Raw genomic sequence first — 24,768 nt, 5'->3', positions numbered from 1 at the left:
TGTAACTATATTATATATTATTTCCATTTTTCTAATTCCTCTAAATTACTATCGCTAATAATTAATGTTGATTTAGAAGTATTAATTGAATTTGTATTTGCAAATATTTATTGAAATAATGAATAATCGTAGAAGTTGATTATCCATATCCAGTCGCATCCCCGCAATTAATGGTGATATTTTTGTCAACAGATTATCCGCACGGTAATATTCGTACATTTCATGGAATTATTATTAATCGTAAATTAGCACAAACAACGATTAAATAAATGACAGGTAAATAATGACGGGCAATTCATTGAACAATTAAGAAAAATTAGCTAATTTATTAGAAGATGCCGTATTTTGTTGGCAATTTGCTATCAAATTATGTCAGCAGATTTTGTTACATATTTGCTAGCATTTTGTCGACATTATTTGTTAAATTAAATTCTGTATTAAATTTGTATCCCCTAGCTTCTTGTCAACAACATTTGTAGCAAGATTTTACAAAATCTGTTTTCGACAGACTTATTGGCTATCTGGGACAATGTAAAATATGTTGCCATTATTTAAACAGTCCGTATGTATCACAATGTATTAAACATGCTTTAGAAGTTGTGAAAATCTAATTTATAAATATTTGCCATGAACTTCAATTTATCGAAAAATTAATAAAAATATTAAACAATCATCAGTGTCAATTTTCTCGCATCATTACTAACTCTTATCGATAAAATATTCAATGTCAAAACTCTCATTCACGATTCGTACACCCTCCAGTTGATTATTCTCATTTATGTCATCCTTATATATTTGGATTGTCTCACGCTTGCCTTTGGCCAGAAAATTGGATACAATGTCGCACGAAAGATATAATTTTACTATAACAGACCATAAACACGATCCTCCATTTTGCTTGAGATGGTTGAAAATAATAGTATGGAAGTATATGGAAGTGCCGAATAGATACCATTCTGAAATACAGATAAACGACGATTAGTTTTGTGATGCGAGAAACTGTGGGAAAATTCCTTTCCCTCCAATTTAAATATATTACTTATTAATATATCACTTATCAATATATAATATATATTGATATAATATATATATATATATATATATATATATATATATATATATATATATATATTATATACCCATTTTCTAGAAACTGAAATGGAGAATCCGTTTTATAAATGTTATAAAAAGTTGAATCATCAACTTTTCGTATCCATAATTCTGACTCATGTACGTCATCAAGATAGCCAAAAACATGATAGCAAAGTTCCAATATATGGACTTCCATGACACGAAAGGCAATGACTAAAAGAAGAAAGCATATTAGTCTTCCCAGCTTTGCTATTAAAAGAGATCTATTGACTATTATTATAAGAGGCGATAGATTACAAAGATAAATAATTTGATTAATGTGATAAATTGATATAAATATTCGGTTAATTAACAGCGAAGAAATGCGAGAGAAACTCACGGAAATGCCAGTGCTATTTCAGAGAGATCTGCAGATTATGATTGGTCGGAATCCTCATAGACCCATATGAGAAATACACCAGATAAGGCTACTGATAAGGCCCAACACGTGGAAAATACATGGCCAATTGCCTAATTGCCAATTGGCCAATAAACTGTTCAATGGCATTGAACTGTGTGCCTATTGATGGGAAGAGAGAAACATACAAGAAAATGTGATTAGTGATCGTCATTAGAGGTGTCCAATCCTTCTCATGCTCTTTTGCTTTTTATCACAAAAAAAAAGCTTGTGAGAGTAAATGGTTAAAAAAAAAGATATAAATTCAAAAAATTGAAAAGAATCACAGTTTATAATCTACAAATCTCGCCGCAGCAAGAAGCGCGCGCACAGTAGCGACTCGAAATGCTCCAGAAACAGAGAGGAAGATTTTTGTGCGGCGAACTAGCTCTCAACTTGATTGGTATACGCGATAAATCGCCTACATAAAGAAGGAAGAAATTGTATTGAATGAGCTTACCGGCATAGACAAGAACACCCATCCTGCTCTATTCGTTAAGCGGTATCCACTTCATCACCATGCAGTGCGTGTGTGCAAGGTACAATAAGACCCTGCAAGAGGGATTGATCCATTCCTAGGGAGAAGAGAAAACACCCGTGGAATCAAAAAACGTTCATACCCAAACGAATCAGTATCAGTAATCCTTAATGTAAGAAATTTGTCTTTGCGAATACATAGACTCTTATTTTATTAATCAAAGTTTTTTAAGACAATGCATATTGTAAGAAACAAGAACTAAAATAAAAGGGAAATAATAATGGCTTTGTAATTATAAATATGTATATTTTTTTATCAAATTTTTTCAATGTTAATTCCTAAACTTTATACTTACGAACGAATAAAAGTTGCTTGCAAGTAGCAAAGTATGTAGTTGAACAACAGCGATCCCGAAACATCACACATTCTCATCTTCGCTCGCTCTTCTCGAATCTCAATCAAACTATTATATTATTGTGTCATAAAGGTAAGAATAAGGGATTTTCGAGATGTTGCTTATCTCTCCTAAATCTTGAATGAAACGAACGATTACCAGTGGCCAGTACGCGGACAATAAAATTAGCATTCCAAAAAGCGAATTAATCAGAATGCCGATTCTGAAAATTTTACAAAAATTTGATAATTTTATTTTTAATAAAGATAAAATACTTTACATCGATATATTTATCTAACGATAAATATTATATATTGATGCTAACAGGGACACATAAATATTGTACAAATTTATTTGAAATCAGTTTCAGGACTGCATATTTTAGAATAGAAAAGCTTCTACTACTTTCTACTGCCTTTGAAATCCTTAAATCGTATATTTTATAAAAATGTTTTTTAGGGAAGATGTTAGAGGATTATTTGTTAAAAAAAAGTCTCATCGTACTCTACAAAGAATGCATCCACCATTTGTTTGATTGCTTTAAAAATAATAATAAATAATGTATTGATGCATATTAAATAATATATAATATAATTGAGGCAAATGTGTGGATACACGCTGTGCAATACGATATTTATTTAAACTGCTTAAAAAGATCTTTAATGTATAACTCGCATTGCTTTTAGTCATATATTATACAATCGCTATAAAAATCTAAATATATACCTATATATATATATATATATATATATATATATATATATATATATTTTATCCGCCTTATACAAGGCGAACTAAAAGAACTTTTATAATATGCACTTATTTCCTCGAGAAACATTTGAAATTAATCGTTTGCCAAGAGAAAGAAAAAACTTTAGGCGTATATCACCAAAATAATAAAAAAGAATATTTTAATAAAAATTCAATAATTATTCTATTTAAAAAAAAACGAGCATTAATTATAGTTTCACTTTAACATTAAAGGTACATTTAATACAATTCAATTACCAATTTATATGATAAGGCGTTAATATTATATTGCAACTCGTGCGTTCGCGTAAAAGAAGTCACGGCGGTCTCGCGCTGCGCGTGTACTTGGCGCGAAACACTACCGTACGTGGCCTTGATCATAGTAAAATATTATCACGGAAGATACGTATATAAAAATCATTCGTTCGTTCCTTTGATTCATTTAATCAATAGTTTTCAAATCCGTTTCGTTTAAATGATCGTATAAAATGGTGATAGTAGGCTCCTCCATTTCTCGGAATTTTTCGATGAGTCGATCATATCTTGCCACGTGTTTCGTCTGGATTGTCGACGGTAACATTGTCACAGCTATAAAACAGGAATCCGTATTACCAGCTTCAACGAGGCCTTCTATGACACTAAGTTTGACTTCTTCCAAGTCGGAATGTTTATATACGCGGCTTAGAAAGTATTTGAGAACCTCGGTCATAAACGAAACTAATAACGACGAGAAGACATCGGTTAATTCGTGCAACTGTTGACCGAGTCTTAGGCCAAAGGAAGTCTTGGTCGATATGCATTCTTGTAACTTCTTCGCGTACACCAATAGCAAATAAGACCTTGCTTCCTGCCTAGGTGATAAGACAGATAAAAATATCGTTTGCATATTATCGATGATCTTTGGGTTAATAGACTTATTGAGGCAAGACTTATCAACGTAGCTAACAACAAAATCATCCACAAATAAACGCACAGCTTTGTTGATTGGATGGAAGCGTAATTTTTTAGGATGTGGCACGTTCCAATAAGTGGTCACTGCGTTGTGGAAGACATCGGCAAATACTTTGATGCGTGTTGCATGTTTATCCTTATCCTCTGATAAAATATACGCTATTGTAAATCGTCTCGCTGCCTCGGACACATTAGTATCGATGTGGAATAAAAATCTTCGAAGTATATTCTCAGAAAATTCTTCGGGTAGCAAGTTGAAAACGGATGCAGTGATCGTTGCCAAGTAATTGACAATGTATTTGTTTTTCTTTTGGACGTCCAGTCTTTGAAGATTGTCTATCGTTTTAAGCCATAGCTCGAGGTATTTCGCGATGTATTCATTGGGGATCTCAGGAAATAACTCTATTTCCGAAAGCAAATCTTCATCCTTAAGATTCAACGTCGACATAGCTTGACAATATAGGGACCAAGTTTCGGGACTTGGCTTTGTAAGGAAGAAATTCTGGAAAGCCTTGAACAAAACTTGTCGTACTGAATGATGATTCTCGATCGCCCATGTTTTCTGGAGAAAATCTGTAAGTTCATGCATCGAAGCTACTAAATACATCAGCCTAATTCCATGTTTTCGCGTGCTCACGCGCATACTCATTAACTTTTGTGTGATTGATATCACTTTCGGCAAAGAAGTCCGCCTACTCACGTTTGTTAGTGTCATTAGAGCTATTGATAAGTAATCTCCTTCGCACAATCTAACTACGAGATCGAGAGGTACTGGTGGATTGGAAAGTCTCATGCTCAATGGTAAATTCCGCACGATCTTGTAATTATCCTTGGCGTTCGGATCACTAGTATCTATCGTTGTTTCCGTAGGTGTGAGAGGATCAATTAGTTTTGTCACCACATCACCATGAAGTAGAATGGCCAGGATAACTACACTAGACGATATTTCATCTGTATTTTTATCGTAGATATAATTCATGCAACGATCAGCAAATTTAATGGGTAAGTCTTTATACCAACGCGTGGCCTTGACGAAGCGTTGTACACGTTTAATATGGCAGTTCTTCATGCAGTCAGCTAAATATTTTTCCCAATTCTTCAGTATATTTTGTAAATCTCGATTCAATAAAGCGAGCGCCGCGCCTGATGTTACATTTGCGATGTTTTCTGGGAACCAATTACGGTACAGTTCTGACTCATTCTTCTGCAATATGTCTTTTACATTCCAAGTATCTTCTTCGGAACGTATTGCTTCGCGAATAGCATCCATTAGCCAAGGATAATCTCTAATTGTCATTTCTTTTATCTTGACGCGCGATTTTTTACATCTATCGTTGAAATCATATATCGCTGCAACATAGCTGCAAAGGTTGTATATTTTTTCATCAAGCTTTTTGAAAGACCTTTTTTGAATGGCATTTGCAAAAGTTACGAGGCATTGTCTCTCATATTGTGGATATTCTTCGAGTATGTTGAAGTTTACGTACCATCGATTATCTCCTAGAAGCATGTTAATCAACTCCTCAATTGGCATATTGTGTATAAGTTTGAAATGTATTATAGCTGAGAGTATTTCTTTCGGTGCGAATTCATTTTTTACATGATATAATCGGACAATGTCCAGTACAAGAGAGATCTGCTTTTCGCTTAAATGAGGTACATCGTATATTTGCAAGAGTTCATCGAACACTCGTTCGAATAGCCAAGAATTTTCGTTTTTATGTCTATTTAAGAAATATGTCAAAGTATTGGACAACGCATCGTCATCCTCATTAACCTTACAAACGTAAATCATTTGTAAAATAAGGCAAACTCTATTTGATTCACTTGCAGTTTTATTTATTTTTTCCTTGATAACCGGTATAGCTTCGTTAACAGGTAAATAACAAATCCAAGCTCTTTTGTAATCCATCGTATATTCATAATGAATCTCCTCTGATAATAAGTTCTGCTTTTCGATGTTGATTTTAGCATGTTTGATCCGCTCCTCTGCAGGTAATAACTGTAATAAAGCAGGCGTCACGTTTTTCGTCTCGTCGAGAAGATCAGCATGATATTTATTTTTGTAGGATTTACAAAGCAAATCGTATTTTTTATCACGTGGGAAATGCTTTAAGTAAGCGAGCACGCTATCTGTATTGAAGGAAGAAATTTCTGCGGGCAATAGACCTGGAAATATGCTTTCCATTAAATCCTCGTTGATCTTTTTGGGTGGTAAGATGCGGATGTATAAAAGCGGTTTCTTTATCAAATATTTCTGAGCTTTTTTCAAAAATATTTCGGCACACGTGTTACTCAAAACAATATTCGGCGGATCTGTCTCATGTATCTCGCACAGTACTACGAAAGCTTCCAGTCGCTTCTTTATTAATTTAGGCAGGAAAGACTTATATCTATCGATGCCGATCGCGAAAGGAGTACGCTCAGTCGCGTTTAGTTCGCGGGGTTTCAATAATTTGAGAAAACGCACTATAAAATCCGGATTTTTGCGGAAGATCTTTTTAGCAATTTCTACTGGCAGCACGAGTTCCTTCTCTATGATCGTTTTATAAGCAAAAGCTTCATCGCAAGCCGTGATCAACGGGTAAGCGATTTGAATACCGTAAATAGATGACACTGCTGTGAATAATTGTTGCGCGAAAATTGGATTCTTGCCAGATAATCGATGTGCGAGTGTAAGCACAATACGCGTCCTTGTATTCACGGAAACGTAGGGGAAGAGACGTTCGCAGAAATATGAAACGTCAACGATCTTCTTGTGGCTGCCATCGAAGAACCAGGAAGCCTTAAAAGCCCGATTTATTATCGTCGAATCTTCACACTTGAGCGCCGACGTTATATCCTCGTGCATCTTCTTCTTGACAGCAGTTTCTACGCGCAGTATAGGCAGCAATTCTGGTGGAAATTGTTCAAGACTTTCGCTGGTCTGGTGTAAAGTCAATCTTCCGATCCAACTCAATTTTTCACCAGCGGTATCACCCGGTATCTTTTGAATCGCCCGTAGATAAGGCATCTGTAAGTCGCGAGGTACCTCGTAGTCCATCGTGACGTTTAAAGATAAATAAGCAAAAACAAAACGAAAATATTCTATATGTATGTATTCTTTAAGTAGCGTATGTAAGTAATAAGTCTTTGCTTTTATCCTCTTACGTTGTCAGATGAAATTGTCATTGTTGCTCGAGCGAATCCAAACCACGATCTTGTTGATTTTGTTCGATCAGCCAAAAGTCAAATGTGGTATGAGATCGATGCTCAGGCGAACGCCTCGAAGAATTTTCCTGCAATGTGGAGAATTCGCTACCGCGAATTTGCAGTTCCAGAATACACGATCCGATGCGAGAAACAAGAACGAGGCAAAATGCGTGACAGAAAACGAAAGCCCGCTTTTCGCCAGCCGCACAAAGGCAGTTTTGCCTTCGGCCGTAAAATACGTGGTACGTAATTCGAAATTGTCCGTACGCAACTAATCGCAAACGTCACTCACACTCACTTAACTGATTATCGCTCGTAATCTCACATATGTTCCGGCCGCAATCGACGTAATTTAAGTTAAAATTCCAATGTCAAATTCCAATCAATTGCACAACGTTTTGTAAAGGTCTCTTCTGCGAACTTCGCACCGCGGCCCGTGTTTCCTCTAATTTACTCACTCCGAATGGATGATTCACGAAGTAATCGATTGACAATGTGTTCGAATTTGTTATAGGACTGTACTCACTCAACCGTATACTGTACCCTGTAGAACGTAAAGACGGCGAAGGAGCGACGAGTGACTAGAAGAGATAGCTCCCTGATCTGATTAGAGACGCATGCGCTTTGTGTTTCAACATATGCGACGTGGAATGCTCATCGTGTTAAACTCAGCGATGCATCATTCTCAGGACTGTACTATAAAAGTTAGTTGCCCCATTGTTTTAAACTTGCTTTTTTCATTTATTTTCACATATTATACGATGATAAAGATGGAAAAGATGCAATTTCTTTAGAAAAATATATTTATTCTAATTTAACTGAGACATTACTTCACCATGGTGAAGTAATGTCTCAGTTAAATTAGAATAAATATATTTTTCTAAAGAAATTATTAATTGAGAATAGAAATAATAAGAGTTATTCTAAATAAAAAACTTTGACTAACGATCAATCGAAATTGTTTAAATTCAAAGAAGTTGCGTGCATAAATCACAATGAAATAACTGGATAAACTGGAACTGTGCAGAATGTAGAAAATAAATGTAAGAGTGAATGTATTGCAGAAACAGTTCACCACATTTATGTCAACGACACGAAAATCACGTGAAATTTAATACACGTAATAAACGTATTTTTTCAATAAAAAAATTTTATATAAAAATGCATATGAATAATTATATATATATATATATATATATATATATATATATATATATATAATTATAGATATTACTCCTGAAAGAAAGAAACAATAATAGAGTATATTGAGTATAAAATGCAATACCTACTTATAAAAAGTAGTGGGGTTATACAAACTATTCCGCATTACCCGACATTGCCATTTTAACCTCTTTATTGTACCTACATAATAGTAATTAATATACGCCGTATGACACTTGCTCAATAGATTACACTATATCTTACAATTAGTTTTTACATGTAACAAAAAGCGACTAAGAACCTGTGAAATAGATTGACTGATGTAAAATAAAAATTTATAAGATAACCTTACGCAAGTATTATAGCGACATATCCAAAATCTTAAATTACACGTACTAACTACATGACACTTCGTACTACGTTGCTGCTTTGTACGTTAAATTATTAAGGGTTTATTAGTAGTTAGTAATTCCAGTACTGTCCGCTAATAGGTTGTAAAACTTTTGATATATAGGCTAGATATCGTATATTTCAAATTATTCTATTTTTTTATTCCATATTTTATCTGCACTTCCTCAACCAACATTAGATTTATACTGATGTTTCCTTGTTATTCATATTTGCGACTTTTACGCATGAGAGTGTTGCACGCATGCACATATGTACATACATATATATAATAGACAAATATATTATAGTTTATATAGTTAGCTTTTTCAATTTATCCTTTCAAACGATGGATTTAACCAGCGGTTTTCCTATTCTTTGTTGAATTATCTTATCATCTCCATTTTGAGCAGAACTTAATGGCATATTATCTTTTGACAATTGTGACATCTCCTTCCTCCACTTTGTTAACCAGTTACTGGAAACAGTCTAAGAAAATTAAAACATTCACTGTTATTAATCGAAAATTTTTTATATGGTGTGTATGTCCTACATAGAAGCGAGCTCACTTCTTTAGGATTTTTGTGAAGAATTATTTAAAATCATAAAATTATTAAATTTTATGTAAATAATTATATACGATATGTAATTAAATTAAATACCAATTGTAACAAAATAATTTATCTATTAAATTATTTAAAATTAAAAAATTGAAACTATATAAGTTCTTATTTACATCTTGATCTTTTGTATCCTCTATTTGAAGCTTTTTAAGTTTCTCCTCCATTACTTTGAGTTTATCCATTTCCTTCTGGATTTTACGCTCGATTTGATATTTAGCCACCGCTTGTGCCAATGGTCCTAGCTCTCCTTTCATCGCAGCGTTAAATGCCGCCTATTTATAAAAATATATTTTTATTAAATAAATATAACGGTTTACTATGCAAATTATGCAGATTCTTACATCTCGTCGCCTTTTAGCGTCGTTGGATGTACCTATCGGATCTGTCTCGGTCTGGGGTCCCAGTTCAACGAGAATTTGAAAATCCGCGTGTTCACCTAATCGAAAACCCACGCCAAGTCTGGAATCGGTTCCTGTAGAGTTTTAGAGAAATTTATATAAGCTAACAAAAATTATGTTACTAAATAAAATTTTTAACAATTTCATTTTATGATTTATTTACCTTTCTTAATTGGTGGAATATTTGAATATATTAGTGAGAGGATCGTTGGAAGTTCTTCCGGTATAATCAAACTCCTTACATCTGTGAATTTTATTTTATTTTTATACCAGTTTACCAGTTATTACCAGTTATTAATATATACTACACTACCGGACATACACTACCGGCCAAAAGTTTGAGACCACGTTTAAAAATTTTACATGTTTTAGTGAAACATTACTCGAAAGTTCGAGTCAGTGCTTAAATACTTAATATTTTTTCTTAATTTGAAAGTAAATAGGCAGAGTAAATATTTAGCATAGTTGTAGTTAACATTGCTTAATTTCAACAAAAATGGATTATATGGTCATAAAGTTCCAAAACTGAACTATACCTACACTATTTTAGAATATAGGTGAAAAAGAATCTTTTATAAAAAAAGAAACTCATAATTAGATTACATTGATTGGCTATTTTGACGAAAAAAGTGTCTAATATTTTTTAGCGTCTAATACATTTTTCATCTCGTAAAAAATATTTTTTATAGAATTTTCAAATATTTTATATTATTTTTTGTTTTATTATAAAACAATGAATAATATAATAAAAATATGTTAAATTATATAATAAGTTTAATTTCATTTCATATAGCAAACATTTTCAATTAATGTTCTCAAACTTTTGGTCGGTAGTATAAGTGAAAAAAATCTGTGAAGTCGGCCAAGTTTTTTGTTAACATAATTTTATCTTAATAAATGTTTGTTTTTTAGTTATATCTTATTTTGCATTTTTTAGTTTTGTTTTCCTGGAAAGGGTAAAAGATATTGCATACAAAATACAAAAAAAATAATACTTACGATCACAGAAAACTATGAAAAGCAGCAGCTGCGAAATCGCTCTCTTCACGATCATCATTTTGAAAGGGAAATCTCTGCGTGCGCACCAATTTTATATATTCAACAAGCGCGTGATTTAACTTCCATGGCTGTTTTATAATTGAACACGACGAGCAAAGATTAATTCTTAGGACAAAATACGATCTTTTCATCGTCTAATAGTATATTGTACAACTAGTGGGAAAAGTGGTCGATTCTGAATGAGTGTGAAGTTGGTCGCATGAGCGAAGCGAGCAAAGATACTTCAAACAGAACGAAAAATAAGAAAACAATCAAATTTTTGTTGAGTGTGGCATATTCCCTCTAGTTACCTTATATACAATATAAATATATATAATTATATATCAAAATTCATATATTTTTTTTCTCTTCTATAATTTTTTTTCTTATTTCCTCAAATTTTACTTTTTAGAAAAAAAAAAAACAATACAAAAACTATCTTTTTACTTATTTTTTAATTCTTATTATTTTTCCTGTACAAACAGAGATTACAGAGAAGAGAAAAAAACATATATTGACTTATTTTTTACATATATAATTATATATATTTAAATGTTTTTATATGAAAAATATTTTACTGAGTCGTTGATCAGTCTGGTAACTTCACTAAACTCACTTAGAATGGTGGAAAAGTAAAATTTAAGAGTCAGATTACTGCCATTACTGGACGTTCTCTCAAGAAAGCACAATATACATTAAATAATTTTTTATTGGTTTTCCATATTACGAAGTCTATTTCTTTATATATATTTATATTATTATATTATTTTCACATTATTCTCACTTTGCACGGTTGCTTCCTCAAGAAACACTATTTAATGACTGTGTCGAATAAGTAAAGAGAATCCGTCACAATGTGGAAAACGTGCGTCAACGACAGACACGCGCGTTCGTTCTCAAAACTAAACTTACATGAAAGTGAAATCTAGGAGCACCGGCGACGGGCAACTGCTCGCTAATCGGTGTTCTAGAAGTGAACTGAAGATTTCTTTACGAAATACGCGTGTCTTCGACATTAAGCCGGTGCGAGAAAGAGTGCTCGCTGAGACTCGCTTTTGAAGTGAAAGGACAGACAGCGGATTCGGAATCGAGGTCACCGGCGGCCAAACCAAGTGTCGATATTGGCTCCTATGGTTGAACTCTCTTTTTCTTGTGCACGGTTTTCACTTCGTTCCATCTTCATCGGGTTTGCCATACAGGTTTCACGTATCGTAATTATAATTTGAATAGGATTGATGTGATAGTAACGAATGATCGCTGGACGGCCTCGTGCCACTGATCTATGATCAACAAACGGCAAGTCAAGGATGCCGTTTCACGACGTATCGTGCGAGTTATGGGTACGCTTTAAATAGTCGTTATTAGAAAATTGCACCGGAAAACGGCAAACTGAATTACATACAACTCGATTCAAAGTCATGTAATAAAAATAAAACTTTCTACTTCGGTATGGTAGCGGAGATAAACATAGATTAGTGTATGTCGCAATAACGGAACGCAATACAATTCATTTGCTTTCCCATATAATCCCTTTGTATAGAGAGCCTCGGAAGGATAGTAACAATGTCATGCAGACAACAGATTTAAAAATTTTGTTATAGATATTTTTTATTATATCTTACTAGTATATATTATTACAATATTATTCTAAACATAATTCCATATTTAATTACAATTTTGGTTATACTAGGTTGATAAAAAGTTTATATAAAAAATTTATTTGTTTTTCAATCTTTTCAAAAAATTTTTTTAGCTACCTCTCGGTTTTCAACCGGACAATTGCTGAAAAATGATAATAATTTAAAAAATTTTGTAACTTGTATCTGAAGATTTCTTACAACTAGTCAAACTAAAAGTTAATTTTTTTGTAGTAAAAATTAAGTCAAGATACCAATAATTTTTATATTACGATGGATAACAGGTTTTTTTTATTAACTAAATTGAAGGAGTCAAATAAATAAATTACATTTTCAACTCATTTAAAATGCAGCTTATTATCACAGGATCATAATTCAAAGTGTAATTAATAAAATGAATGATGCTAAAAATTAAAAAATTGAGATAAATAACAACCTCTTTTGAAATTTTTACTAAGAAAAAATGTTACGTTTGCTAAAGAAATTATCAGTTGAAACAGACAGTTCATCTATTATATGTATATATATATATAGGTAATCTATATATGCATATATATGTATTTTTTTTCTGTACAAAATGTACACTCGCATTACGTATGCGCATATTTACGTCCTCTTATCAGTGATAGGAAGAGCACGTGGTTTCCTCATTGTTATACACACTTATGCACGCATTCACACTTCTGTCCTTCTAAGTCATACACGATGCGGTGATGCATAGGCGTACACGTATGGGTTTTTTAAAATACAACAAATATGGTATATATTAATAATAAACCACGAAATAATTATTAAGTATTACTTGGAAAATTTTGATACAGCTTCAATGATATAAAAACAATTTTCGAAGAAAAAAAGATATCTATTCATGATTAATGTAGAATCTATTGTCTTATATTAATTATAGTTATAACCCTAACTGTCGCACTAGCTGCGGACCATCGAGGAATTTTAAGTTAAATTACTATGTTTATGGTAAAAATTACGTTATTTAATCGTTTTTAAAACAATAATTATAGTATTTTAACTTGAAATTCCTCGATGGTCCGCAGCTAGTGCGACACCATAGTAATATTTACTATAAAATTTTCTCCGTGTATAATTACAAATATCTTTTTAATTATAATCAATATAATAAATTTTTTAGACCGGTATTCATAGTCGAATCTTATATTTTAGACCGTCTTAAGTACGATCTTAAGATGATATAAACAAGGATAGAGACAAAGGTTACAGTATATATCTATATTGCATGATAATAGATCTACACGCATTTTTGTTAGGGGTCTAATCTTAATTCTGCGAACCGTATGGTATTTTCTGATGTAATCCACCTTCCACGACGCGGTCTCATTTTGTAACAACAAATTGTAGAATTCTTATATGAAGCAAATGATGTTGTCACGAGTCGACGTCTTATTGTCTGCATTTCTGAAATTATTTTCGTTCTCGAAATACACTAAGATGAAGTTCTTTTTTAATCAAAATTTTTTCAAAATTACGATATGATAGAACAATTGTGTAAACGGGATTGTATTCAGCATTGAAAAAAGTACGATAAACGATTACTCAATTATTCTTGTACTAAAAAAAAATAATTTTTTGTTAAACAGTGTTATTAGCATAGAAATATTGCTACAAAGCTCTACAATGCTTCGCAAACTGAGTTTTTCCAGTTCTAAAGTACTGCAGATATTAAGTAAAACAAAAGTGATATGTAATATGATAACAATTAAGGGTAACATGATAGAACAATTGTGTAAACGGGATTGTATTCAGCATTGAAAAAAATACGAGAAACGATGAATACCTACCCTTATTCTTGTACTCGAAAAAAATAATTTTTTGTTGAACTGTGTTATTCGCATAAAAATATTGCTACGAAGCTCTACAATGCTTCGCAAATTGAGTTTTTCCAGTTCTAAAGTACTACAGACAAATGCGTAATGACAAAAGAAATTAATTAGCGGATATGTCTTGTATATACAAATTAAACAATACTAAATTATAATCTTATATTTCAACGACAATCTTAAATTTCTTATTTTTCTAAAAAGAAAATTAGTAAAGAAATGTTCAAACGTTTCGAATTAAAACAATACATATTAAAGTTATTTAATATACCTAATGCAAGCTGCACATTAAAAACCAAACAAATTCTAACATTTTATTTTACGTTGGACTAATTTTTCATCCATTATTCAAATATATATTTAAAAAATTGATTTTAGCAATTAAATAAAGAATTATTGCTATAGAAGGCTGAGAACTATTTCTATAGAGGATAAGAAGAATTCAATAATTGTCCGTATAGAATTCTTGATATTAAAATTGCAAATGTGTATAGTCGTAAGTTTCCAATCGAGGTAGCCAATGCAGCGTAAGTATTACTCACCTACCGCGAACTATCGGCAAGACAGTCAGAGGCGTAGAACTTCCTAAGGGGAACGCCTATCGTCGTCTCGACGTCATATTGTGCATATTGTTCACTTAACCGAGGACGCAAACGGCCACGTACGGGCCCGTCACGTCTGTGCATGTGCGAAGCAAAAAATGGAATATTTAATCGAATAAGTCGGCTACCGGGTCAAGTGCAGTTGCAAATTCGTGCTCGCGAGTGTGACGGACGCAAACCGCGAGTTCGCGAGAGTCGCGAGTTCTAACGTCACATGAGATCGCGGCGTGATCGACATCGCGCCGCAATCGACAATCAAATCCAGATTGTCCGTCATAAGTGATGTTCACGAATCGAGCATTTTTTTAACGATTTGTGAACGCGAGATTACCTCGATACAAGAAAGATCCAGGAATACCGATGTTACAAGGTCAACGATGTAATCCTAAAATTAAAAGATTTACACCAGCGGAATTTAAAAAAAAGGCAGATGTAACCAATCTCGCGGATTGTTAAATATCTCAGATAATGTTTGATATGTTAACATTAATCGTTATCGAAATTAACGTTTGCGTGTATGTAATGTGAGATGTGTAATATGATATACGTGTAACGGTGTGCGAATATCTGTGCTTGTTATATTAAGCATATGTTCCGGCAGTCTCGGCCGTAGTCGCGAATGTTATCGCTGATCCTGGGCACCGTGACTTCTGCTTCCGCGCATAAAACTCGTTATTTTGCCACGTTACTCTTGCGAAACTGGTGTACGTAGTAAATCCTCGATGTGCGTGATATAACGCAAAAAATTCGAAGTGCTATAATTATTCTTGCATCATTTTCATCCGGTAAACAATTTTTTATATAAAAATGTACATAAATGTACATAATTATGTGTAAAATATGTCTATGTATGTTTTCTTTCTCTCGTATAACTTTGTCTATACTATATATCAAAAAGTAATAAGAAAAACAATTAAAAAAAAATAAAAAAAGTAACTTTTGCATTGTTTTCTTTTTTTTACAAAAAGTAAAACTGCGCGCGATTATAAGACTATACAATATTCTATATATAAGTATAATCATATTTTACATACAAAATTATTACATTTATGTATGATTATACATGTGGGCAATTTTTCCTTATTTCCTCAAACTTTACTTAAAAAAAATAAAAAATAAAAAATAATGTGAAAATTATCCTTTTAATTATTTTTTAATTTTTTTTATTATTTTTCCTGTATAATAGAACAGATATTATATAGGAGAAAGAAAACATATGGAAAATATATTTTGTATATAATTATATACATTTTTATGTTTTATATGTGAAAAATTTTTTATCGATAAGTTAAACTTAAAATGAATTTAACGGAAAAATTAATATGATACCTCTTATGTTTCAGATGTTAATTGCAAAAAAATATATGACACAAAATTTGCAATAAATGATAATTTCGTTCGACATTTTCGCTAAGAAAAAAATGTTTGGAATACCCTGTATGTTGTTTCGAATCGTTACTTTTCCGATCAGCTGTTCTATGGAAATGAAATGTGGATATATATTCTAATATGTTTCGACGGTGTTCCTTTATCATCGTGCGTTATCGTTCGTTTCGTCAGTTCTTGTTCGGACGTAGCCGAGAATTATTGACACAAGTGTTTCTTATCCGGAGTGCCGGTGTATGTATACATTAAAGCGGTTTATTTTTCATGTCTCTATGTCATAAGAGACACATCGGAAAAAAATGTGGTGGCAACAAATATAAGACGTGAATGTTTTGTCGTGAGTGTTTTTTGACGTGAGTAATGTTCGACCCGACATGATTTCCATTATGAACATTTCCTTACTCTATCTGCATAATATTATACTTAATAATCTTCAGATATATCGTGATAAAACGCTAATTAAATATTGAACATTTTTATAATAACTGAAACGTGTGTGTTATCAAGGATTCCACCTTGTTTCGCTCAAATCATCAATCATTTCTTCGTTCCGTTGTGTCGCTGTTACGAGTGTTTACTTGCTGACTGCGCCAATACAAGTAGCTTTGAATTCGAATTCAAATAAATCTCAGTGAATGTCGTACAAAGATTTCCTTGGCCCGTGGGGCCTGCTAATTGTAATTGCGATAGGAGTGGGAATCATCCTGATCGCGTTGCTCCTGTTCGCTTGCTTCCTCATGCCTGGTTGCATCGGCTACGAATGCTTCAGGAAACAAAGTAAGATCATCGTCTGCACTTAAATAAACTCTTCTTGTATTAAATGTATTCAATTATTCGCGAGCGATGCAGGTTCCTACATCAATAGTAATGTCTAAGAATAGAATTAGCTTCGAATTTGACACCAATCAAGGATAATCGTATATAGGTATTCTCAATACAAAGTATATACTTGGCGTATGTGTATAATATTGTATATATAAAAGCACATGATATCCCCTTCTTCCTCCTGCCCTCTCTCTCTCTCTCTCTCTCTCTCTCTCTCTTTCTCCTCCTCCCTCCTCCCTTCCTCTCTCTCTTTTTCTCTCCTTCTCTTCTTCATATTTTGTTTTCCAGTCACGTATGCGTACTCTATATTTCTGCGAGTGTGCGCACGTGCTATATGAAGTATACGTATACACAAATGTACTTAATGCAAAACAATCTTTGTGAAGTTATAGCTTTACTTTTTTAAAATTACAAAAAGATGATTAAAATTTTGAACAGTTTTTTATGAATTCTAACTTATATTCTTATTACCTTAGGCGCTAAAACCAAGATTGAAGAAATTTTTTAGATTTTTCAATTTTCTTGGATCAAAATTTTCCAAGTACTCAAGAATTAAAATTTTTTTTCGAAAATGCGGTATTTTGTTTAGCATTATGAATAATTCTTTATATAAATTTTAACAATTAAATTACGAGATGTTAAAACAAAGAATTTTTAACTTTTGGATCAAAATTTTCGAAATTATTTTTTGGGATATTTTAAACATAATTCTTTCAGAAACTTATATAGAACTGTAGAACTATTTAAAAGTTTCTAAGAATTCTAGAAGTAAAGTGAAATTTTTAATGAGGAACGCCTCATAGTTAGCCACCTTTTACAATTAGTTAAAAATTATTTTTTCAAGAAAGGTTTTCTTTGCTTTAAATAGTTTAAATGATAGAACTCATTCTAAAACCATTTGAGAACTCGAATACTTTTCGGGGAACATATCCAGAACTCTATTAATTTTTTTATAATTTTAAAAAGGGATTAACTTTACACAGATAAAATAATTACTTACACTCTTTGTATCTTTGTGATAAACTTGTATCACGTCAAACGTCAGCGATCGCACTTACTTTGATAATAATATTTTTCATACCTAAATTACATAATTTTCAACTATAAATTTCTTCATAGCAACTTCATGAATATGCGTAAATTACGCCATTGCACTATGCACGGCACATATATGCAGCTGGGTAAATGTTGTTTCTTTCGTTTCCTCTGTAACGTTATGTAATTAGACACGTCAACTAGCTAACACATAATGCACAATAATGTTCCGATATTGTTGCTAGAGAGAAACGTCCGTTGTATCTTCTTTACATATTTTTCACGTACAAAAAATTTTTATATTAAATTTATATTACGTTTATCTACGCGACATTGTATAATCGTCATACAATAACCTTTGTAGTAAAATTTATTTACAATCGCTTAAGGAGGGTGGTTGCTCAAATCAATATGAGATAAGAATTATTTAGTTCAAATTTATGGAGAATATTCGTCTATGAGAATCTGTCGTCCATGCCAAAGTTGAAGACAATAATTGTCTGCATGGTTGTCGAGTAATTAATTATTGAAGTTATACTTATTAATAATAAATGTACGCTCTCTGTAGGGTGTTCAATAGCTTTTACGCGAAACAGTTACAATATGCTGTTTTATTTTTACAATTTTATTTTTAATATGCTTTCGAGAGTTACTTTACAGATGTCGTAACATTTTTGCTATGTCGAATTACCTATATGTAAAAGATTATATAACTTCAATAATTATAATTACTCGTCAACCATGCAGACAATTGTCTTCAATTTTGGCATGGACGGCAGATTCCCATAGACGAATATCCTCCATAAATTTCAACTAATTCCTATCATATTCATTTAAGCAACCACCTTCCTTAATTAGTATCTAAATATGCAAGAAGGATATTTGTATATCGTGTAAAGATGCGAAGTATGTCGTCTTACATATAAATAATATATACCAGGAAAGTAGAAATCCGTATCCAGCGAAGGACACGAGAGCATGTATACTTAAGTTGCTATCTAGGACAAAAATAGTTATACCATCCTTGAAATGTTTTTCCGCAGGTAAAGAAGACAAGAGCGCGCCTCTACGAACGAAGAATCAAGAAAAAAAAAACTTAAAATTAAGTGACGTCAGCTATAGATCTTGGAGACTCGGGAGTCTATATGAAAATGACAATAATGGTATGAATCTTTTGCTGCATTTAATTTAAACTTTATTCTTCTGGAGAACTTAACTGGAGTTTCGATTCATTCAACGCGTTTTTAATTAGCTTGCAAATTGATTATCTTGCAAAATTTGTTGAAAAAATATGTTATTTTAATAATTAGAGCAGCAAAAGTAAATTGCGAATCAAATTAGTACATGCAGATACACTGGTGGCCAAAATATTAAAACCATTAATTAAAAATGTCTACTATATGAAATAAATTCAAACTTATATATGCATTATAATTTAACATATTTCTATTATTTTATTTATTGTTTTATAATAAAAAATAGTAAAAAATAATTGAAAGTTCTACAAAAAATATTTTTTATAAGGTGAAAAGAGTGTTAAACACTTTTTTCGTCAAAGTAACTACCCTTACATTTAAACACTTTTTTTTTACTAATCTAGGTGATCTATAAGTTACAAGTCAATTTTTTTTCTAAAGGAAGATTTCCATCCTTTAGAATCTTATAGAATAGTCCACAGCTCAGTTTTGGAAAAAAAGACTTTATAGTCCATTTTCTTAGAATTAAACAATGTTTCGTTAATCAAAATTATATAATAAATATAATGATTGTTTACTTTTAAATTAAAAAAAAATATTGACTGAAGTATGAGTCAGACTTTTAAGTAGCGCTTCAATGGAATATTTTTAAGTTTTATATGCGCGGCGGTCTCTCTCTCAAACTTTTGGTCGGCAGTGTAATATTAATTCATTGTCTTATATGTATTAAACATTACATTGGAATGTCGTAATATAAAAGTATATTTTTAAATTGATATACACATTACATTACCATTACACTGTAAGTTTTATTTAATTTTCATTTTCAGTCTATTTTCAGACGAAAAATGCCAATATTTTTTATAGATAATTGATACATTCTTCGCGTTACACAGATATTTTAAATCTACATATTTAGTTTAATTTTGATAAAATTTATATCTGATAGGAATTTAATATAAGATGTAATCGCAAGTATCGTAAAAAAATCACTGGAAATTACCTTAAGCTTAAACTTGATCATCAATGTCTATCATCGAATATGAAATTAATTTTTGAAGAGAAACAATAAAAACAAATATCATGCTATGCAGGTACTATTAGCGAAAATGCAGAATCTCATAGGGACTCGCTTAATTCTACTAATGCTCAATGCAAGAATGTGGAGTGCTCTTCGACACTGGTAATTATGCACAGTCAAATTGAATGAAATAATAAGTCTTAGTGTCGTCGCGTCGTTTGGCGATTAATTTGTTTCTGGAAAATTGCAGAATTTGATTTATACGGATAAGCAGAAGAATGATAAAAAGATGAAAGAGTTTCCGACCGAACTGACAATCAGCTTACAATATTTGCCGCCCTGCAATGACATTATCATCGGGAAGCTTGTTATCGGTATTGAAGTGCGTTATTGGCATCTTATGCATGAACGAGTCACAATGATAAAATAAATATTGAGAATGTTTTACATCGATCTATTATTCAAGTGATTCGATACATGCTGGATGAAATAAAATTATGCAACAGAAATAAAACGCATTCCGTATTTGTCTGTTTTACAGGCGCTGTGTGGCCTTCCTCCAAAACAATACAACGGTACGTTGGAACCTTACGTTGCATTGAATATTATGAAGCAGTCATGGAGCCATAGGAAGCGGCAAAAATTGCATAGTTTTCGAACGAGGGGCATCAGGCACACCGCCAACCCGATATACAAAGAGACTTTTATTATTGCAAATACAAAGCCGCAGGAAGCTAAGGTAAATTTTTTATTATACAAAATATTACATAGTTAAAAAAAATAATAAGAAGAAGATGAATTACATAAAAGATGGGTTTCGCCCCCTGCAGCAAGGGTGGGTAGAGGTGGACCTCGGTTTGCGTGGAAAGTTGAAAACCCGAACCGTACAATGATAAACCTTGTTTCGTCCTGTAAGCAGGGATAGGGTGGGGTGGACCTCACTTCGCGTGGTCGGTTCTCTGGACACCATTGTAGGGTTCGGGTTTTCAACTTTCCACACGAGCCGAGGTCCACCGAGGTTGGTTGTACGGACTTTTGTATAGTTGTTGATCCAATGATTGATTCAACAATTATTAAGAGAACTATAAGCAGTCAGATTTGTCGAAAATAAAGCTTTCTTTGAGAATTTATTACAAAGAAATGAATTGAAACCGAGATTTGTCCCTTTAACACAATGTTTATTAAGATCATAAACTATAACAAAAAAATATTTTTTTAAAATATGCATTAAAAACTTTGGACGCATTTTTCTCCGTTTCTTTTTTTTTCTTTTTGCAATGATGACTGCTCAAATACAGGAACTCAAATTAACTTGAAAAAAATTGAGCATGTTCCCAATATGTATAATTTGGGACTAAACTCTCTAAAAATTAGTTTACGCAAATTCTAGTTTTTGAAAAAAAAAAAAATCAAACTGTTTTTTTGTTTTTCAACATCGTGTTAAAGGATAAGCCTCGGTTTCAATTAAGTTCTTTCTAATAAATTCCCCCCCCCCCCCACCAAAAAAGCTTTATTTTCGTCAAATCTCACTACTTACAATTAGTCCACTTAAGTTACACTAAAAAAGGTATAGTTTATTCATGTCAACCATCAAAATTTTTTAATCAAGAATTAGTTAATTTAACTAATGTTTAGTTAAACCAACTAATGTTTAGTTGAACGTATCAGACTAAATATTTTAGTTGGATAAAACATATTTTGCATTTTTAAACAAATTTTTTGGGAAAATTGCTCCGATTCACTTTTCCGATAATTATTTTGCTTTATAGGAATGGATATTAGATATTGCTGCGTATGATCACGACAGATACGCAAATCACACGGAATTATGTTCGCTCAAGGTATCGTTGAAAGATATGAAAAAAATTTTTTACAGTCCGGAGATTCATATGTTCAATTACAGAATGAAACCATCTTATCAGGTGACGTATTAACGCATATTAGAAATATTTAAAAAATATAACAATTTAGAAATGGTATAAGTATAGTATAAACTGTATAAAGTAATAAATAAACGTTTGGAAAAGAATAAAAGATAATAAATAATGAATAAAAAGTTTCGATATAAATTTCTGGGCAGCAATCACATAACTTTTTCCTGCGCGGAAACGTGAAAAGTAAAAATTTTTTCATGTAACTATCTTTTTCTATTGGTGTTAAATAGAAAGCAATAATCACATGGAACTTTTCACTTTTCACATTTCCGCCCTAGAGGAAAAAGTACATGATCGATCCCCTGGTCGTATTTCTAATAAAAAAATTAAAAAAATACAATTATTACATAACTCTTTTATAAAGATAGATAATAATATTGCTGAACTTTATATATTCTTTACTTATTTTTATATTTTATTTATAAAATAAATAATCATAATTTAAATCATATATTTTTTCAATTATTATGGTCCATAAAGAAAAAATTAAATAGACATGATATATAAAAATAAACTGTTTAGATAGAAAAAGGCTACAATTTACAAAGTTATTTACCTTAATATTATTCAAGTAAATTTTAATTTAAATATTTATGATTGTAATAATACATTTATAGTATATAATTATTGATTTATTACTTTTTTACTGATTGAGAATAGTCTTAAATAGATTTTAATTTGTAAAATAATCATTGATCTATAATATACATCTATTAACAGGATCAACAGTTCTTATACATATATGTATAAGAACCTAATACCTATAGGTATTAGGTGTGTATAATAGGAAATTAATTCGACATTTTTTTCACAAAATACAAAGTTAATTCACAAAAAATCAATTACAAGTTCAATAAATAATTTCTATTATTTCTTATGACTTTGCCTCATTTATTGGGCAGTTAAAGCCGCGGCACATAAATACGAATACATTCGCGGAAGAAACTTGAAAGTTTTGAATCAATAAAGTTTTCAAGACTTTTTCGAATTTTTTCCACTGCAGTACGTCTTAAAATGTGTATTAGATGAGATTTGGAGCGACTGGAACAAGTGGTAATCCAAACGGGCCTATAATAGATCTGATGAATAATCCGAATGACAATTTTTTGTCCGGCACAATGTTTTCCAGCTTAAAACATAGATATGACATTCTTCGTCCCTTTTATGGGATATAGCTGAACGTTGTCATACTGCAAAATAACTTGTCTAGTTTCAAAAACTTTAATATCATTTTTTGCACGTTTTATGGGGCACAGCACTTTCATCTAGAATTCTAGACTAATCTAGAGCAAAATAAATTATTACCGCAGCTTCAGCAGCACTTCTTAAAATTAGAATACTAGAATAGTTATATATAGTGTCTCAAATGTTGCTTTTTAAACGCCATCGTACGTGTTCACTACTGTTTTGTGAGATTTTATCGTCTCCTTCTTCAAGGCATATGGTATTTTTGAAACGTAGAGGTCCACATTTGGGAAAAAGCAGGAAAATTATTTAATCTTAAAACGGAGTTACAAGGCATCGAATTAATTTACACTTAATAATAATTTAAAAAATAATATGTATAATACATATAATTATATATATACTTTCTAGGAGTTTGGCAACGTTTTGTTAGCTATAAGTTATCTACCCACTGCAGAAAGACTGACTATTAACATCATGAAGCTGCGCGATATCAAATTTATACCAACTGTGTTGAGTTTAAATGAATTTAGTAAGTATTGCCAATGTTAATATCGTAAAAAAATATTTTTAAACAAATACTTTTATTGCAGATCCATATGTTAGAGTGTTAATGTTAAACGGGAAGACGGGTAAGAAGATGAAGAAGAAGAAAACCAAATTCCTGCGCGCCGTCGCGCAACCGGAGTTTAACGAGATTTTGACGTTTGATTTGGCAGTCACTCAACTCGATACCGTTCAATTTCTGGTGGTACTCTGTAGCAAGGTAAATTGTGAGGGAAAAGATTATTAAAAATAAATAAATAAAAAATAAAAACAGTAGATTTATAACATGGTTGAAAATCAATAATATATTTATTATTATAATTATTATTAATAAAATATATATTTATATCGTTTGGCTAGCAGGTATATAAATTAGAAATAATTCATACAATATATTATACAAAAACTTCTAAATCACAATTAAAAGATAGTATCCTAATAGTGTCCTCTAATGTGGGTGCCATGCATATATCATAAGAATTATTACTATTTTAATATGTATAATTATAATAGAATAGAATAGACTATATTTTTACTGTATCAAGATTTCACGCTTTATTATGAGAATGAGTGAGAATAGAAGAGGAAGAGAGAGAGAAAGAGAGAGAGAGAGAGAGAGAGAGAGAGAGAGAGAGAGAGAGAGAGAGA

General features: G+C 31.7%; 3 protein-coding genes across 8 annotated transcripts in view; 1 reads left to right on the top strand and 2 right to left on the bottom strand.

The window, feature by feature from the left end:
- Positions 1–298: 298 nt before the first annotated feature.
- On the bottom strand, positions 299–8,078 carry LOC112464765. Of its 5 annotated transcripts, XM_025031949.1 has the most exons (6): positions 7,252–7,865; positions 3,409–7,114; positions 1,989–2,103; positions 1,472–1,651; positions 1,140–1,305; positions 299–956 (listed from the first exon to the last, which is right to left on the bottom strand). In XM_025031949.1, exons 1-2 carry the CDS (start codon positions 7,270–7,272, stop codon positions 3,593–3,595), a joined length of 3,543 nt encoding a protein of 1,180 aa, XP_024887717.1. In that variant the 5' UTR covers positions 7,273–7,865; the 3' UTR covers positions 299–956; positions 1,140–1,305; positions 1,472–1,651; positions 1,989–2,103; positions 3,409–3,592. The 5 variants fall into 5 exon arrangements, 2 of the variants coding, with proteins under 2 accessions (XP_024887717.1, XP_024887716.1); XR_003041949.1 differs by lacking the exon at positions 3,409–7,114 and having other exon boundaries at positions 7,820–8,078; XR_003041948.1 differs by lacking the exon at positions 3,409–7,114 and having other exon boundaries at positions 7,252–7,858.
- A 551-nt stretch (positions 8,079–8,629) lies between these two features.
- Positions 8,630–12,216, bottom strand: LOC112464756. 2 transcript variants are annotated; one of them, XM_025031925.1, is made up of 6 exons: positions 11,813–12,216; positions 10,862–10,989; positions 10,026–10,106; positions 9,806–9,936; positions 9,578–9,736; positions 8,630–9,330 (listed from the first exon to the last, which is right to left on the bottom strand). In XM_025031925.1, exons 2-6 carry the CDS (start codon positions 10,917–10,919, stop codon positions 9,184–9,186), a joined length of 576 nt encoding a protein of 191 aa, XP_024887693.1. In that variant the 5' UTR covers positions 10,920–10,989; positions 11,813–12,216; the 3' UTR covers positions 8,630–9,183. The 2 variants fall into 2 exon arrangements, with proteins under 2 accessions (XP_024887693.1, XP_024887694.1); XM_025031926.1 differs by lacking the exon at positions 11,813–12,216 and adding an exon at positions 11,685–11,785.
- A 2,744-nt stretch (positions 12,217–14,960) lies between these two features.
- Positions 14,961–24,768, top strand: part of LOC112464754 (synaptotagmin-1-like) — a 10,375-nt gene continuing 567 nt past the window's right edge. The window contains exons 1-9 of the mRNA XM_025031923.1: positions 14,961–15,777; positions 16,336–17,155; positions 19,282–19,401; positions 20,529–20,617; positions 20,706–20,837; positions 20,997–21,194; positions 22,225–22,377; positions 23,986–24,106; positions 24,168–24,340. Of these exons, the coding sequence (XP_024887691.1) occupies positions 17,014–17,155; positions 19,282–19,401; positions 20,529–20,617; positions 20,706–20,837; positions 20,997–21,194; positions 22,225–22,377; positions 23,986–24,106; positions 24,168–24,340 (1,128 nt within the window). The 5' untranslated portion in view covers positions 14,961–15,777; positions 16,336–17,013. The remainder of the gene's footprint in view (positions 15,778–16,335; positions 17,156–19,281; positions 19,402–20,528; positions 20,618–20,705; positions 20,838–20,996; positions 21,195–22,224; positions 22,378–23,985; positions 24,107–24,167; positions 24,341–24,768) is intronic.

Source organism: Temnothorax curvispinosus, unplaced genomic scaffold, assembly GCF_003070985.1.
Source record: "Temnothorax curvispinosus isolate PA1 unplaced genomic scaffold, ASM307098v1 QBEX01014555.1, whole genome shotgun sequence".
NCBI lineage: Eukaryota > Metazoa > Arthropoda > Insecta > Hymenoptera > Formicidae > Temnothorax > Temnothorax curvispinosus.
This window is presented reverse-complemented; position numbering and strand designations above follow the sequence as displayed.

Coding starts and splice junctions, on each gene's coding strand:
- LOC112464756 (XM_025031925.1), bottom strand. CDS start 10,919: ATGATGATCGTGAAGAGAGCGATTTCGCAGCTGCTGCTTTTCATAGTT. Junction 9,937..10,025: donor TATTCCACCAATTAAGAAAG/GTAAATAAATCA, acceptor AAAACTCTACAG/GAACCGATTCCAGACTTGGC. Junction 9,737..9,805: donor ACGCTAAAAGGCGACGAGAT/GTAAGAATCTGC, acceptor TTTTATAAATAG/GCGGCATTTAACGCTGCGAT.
- LOC112464765 (XM_025031948.1), bottom strand. CDS start 7,144: ATGGACTACGAGGTACCTCGCGACTTACAGATGCCTTATCTACGGGCG.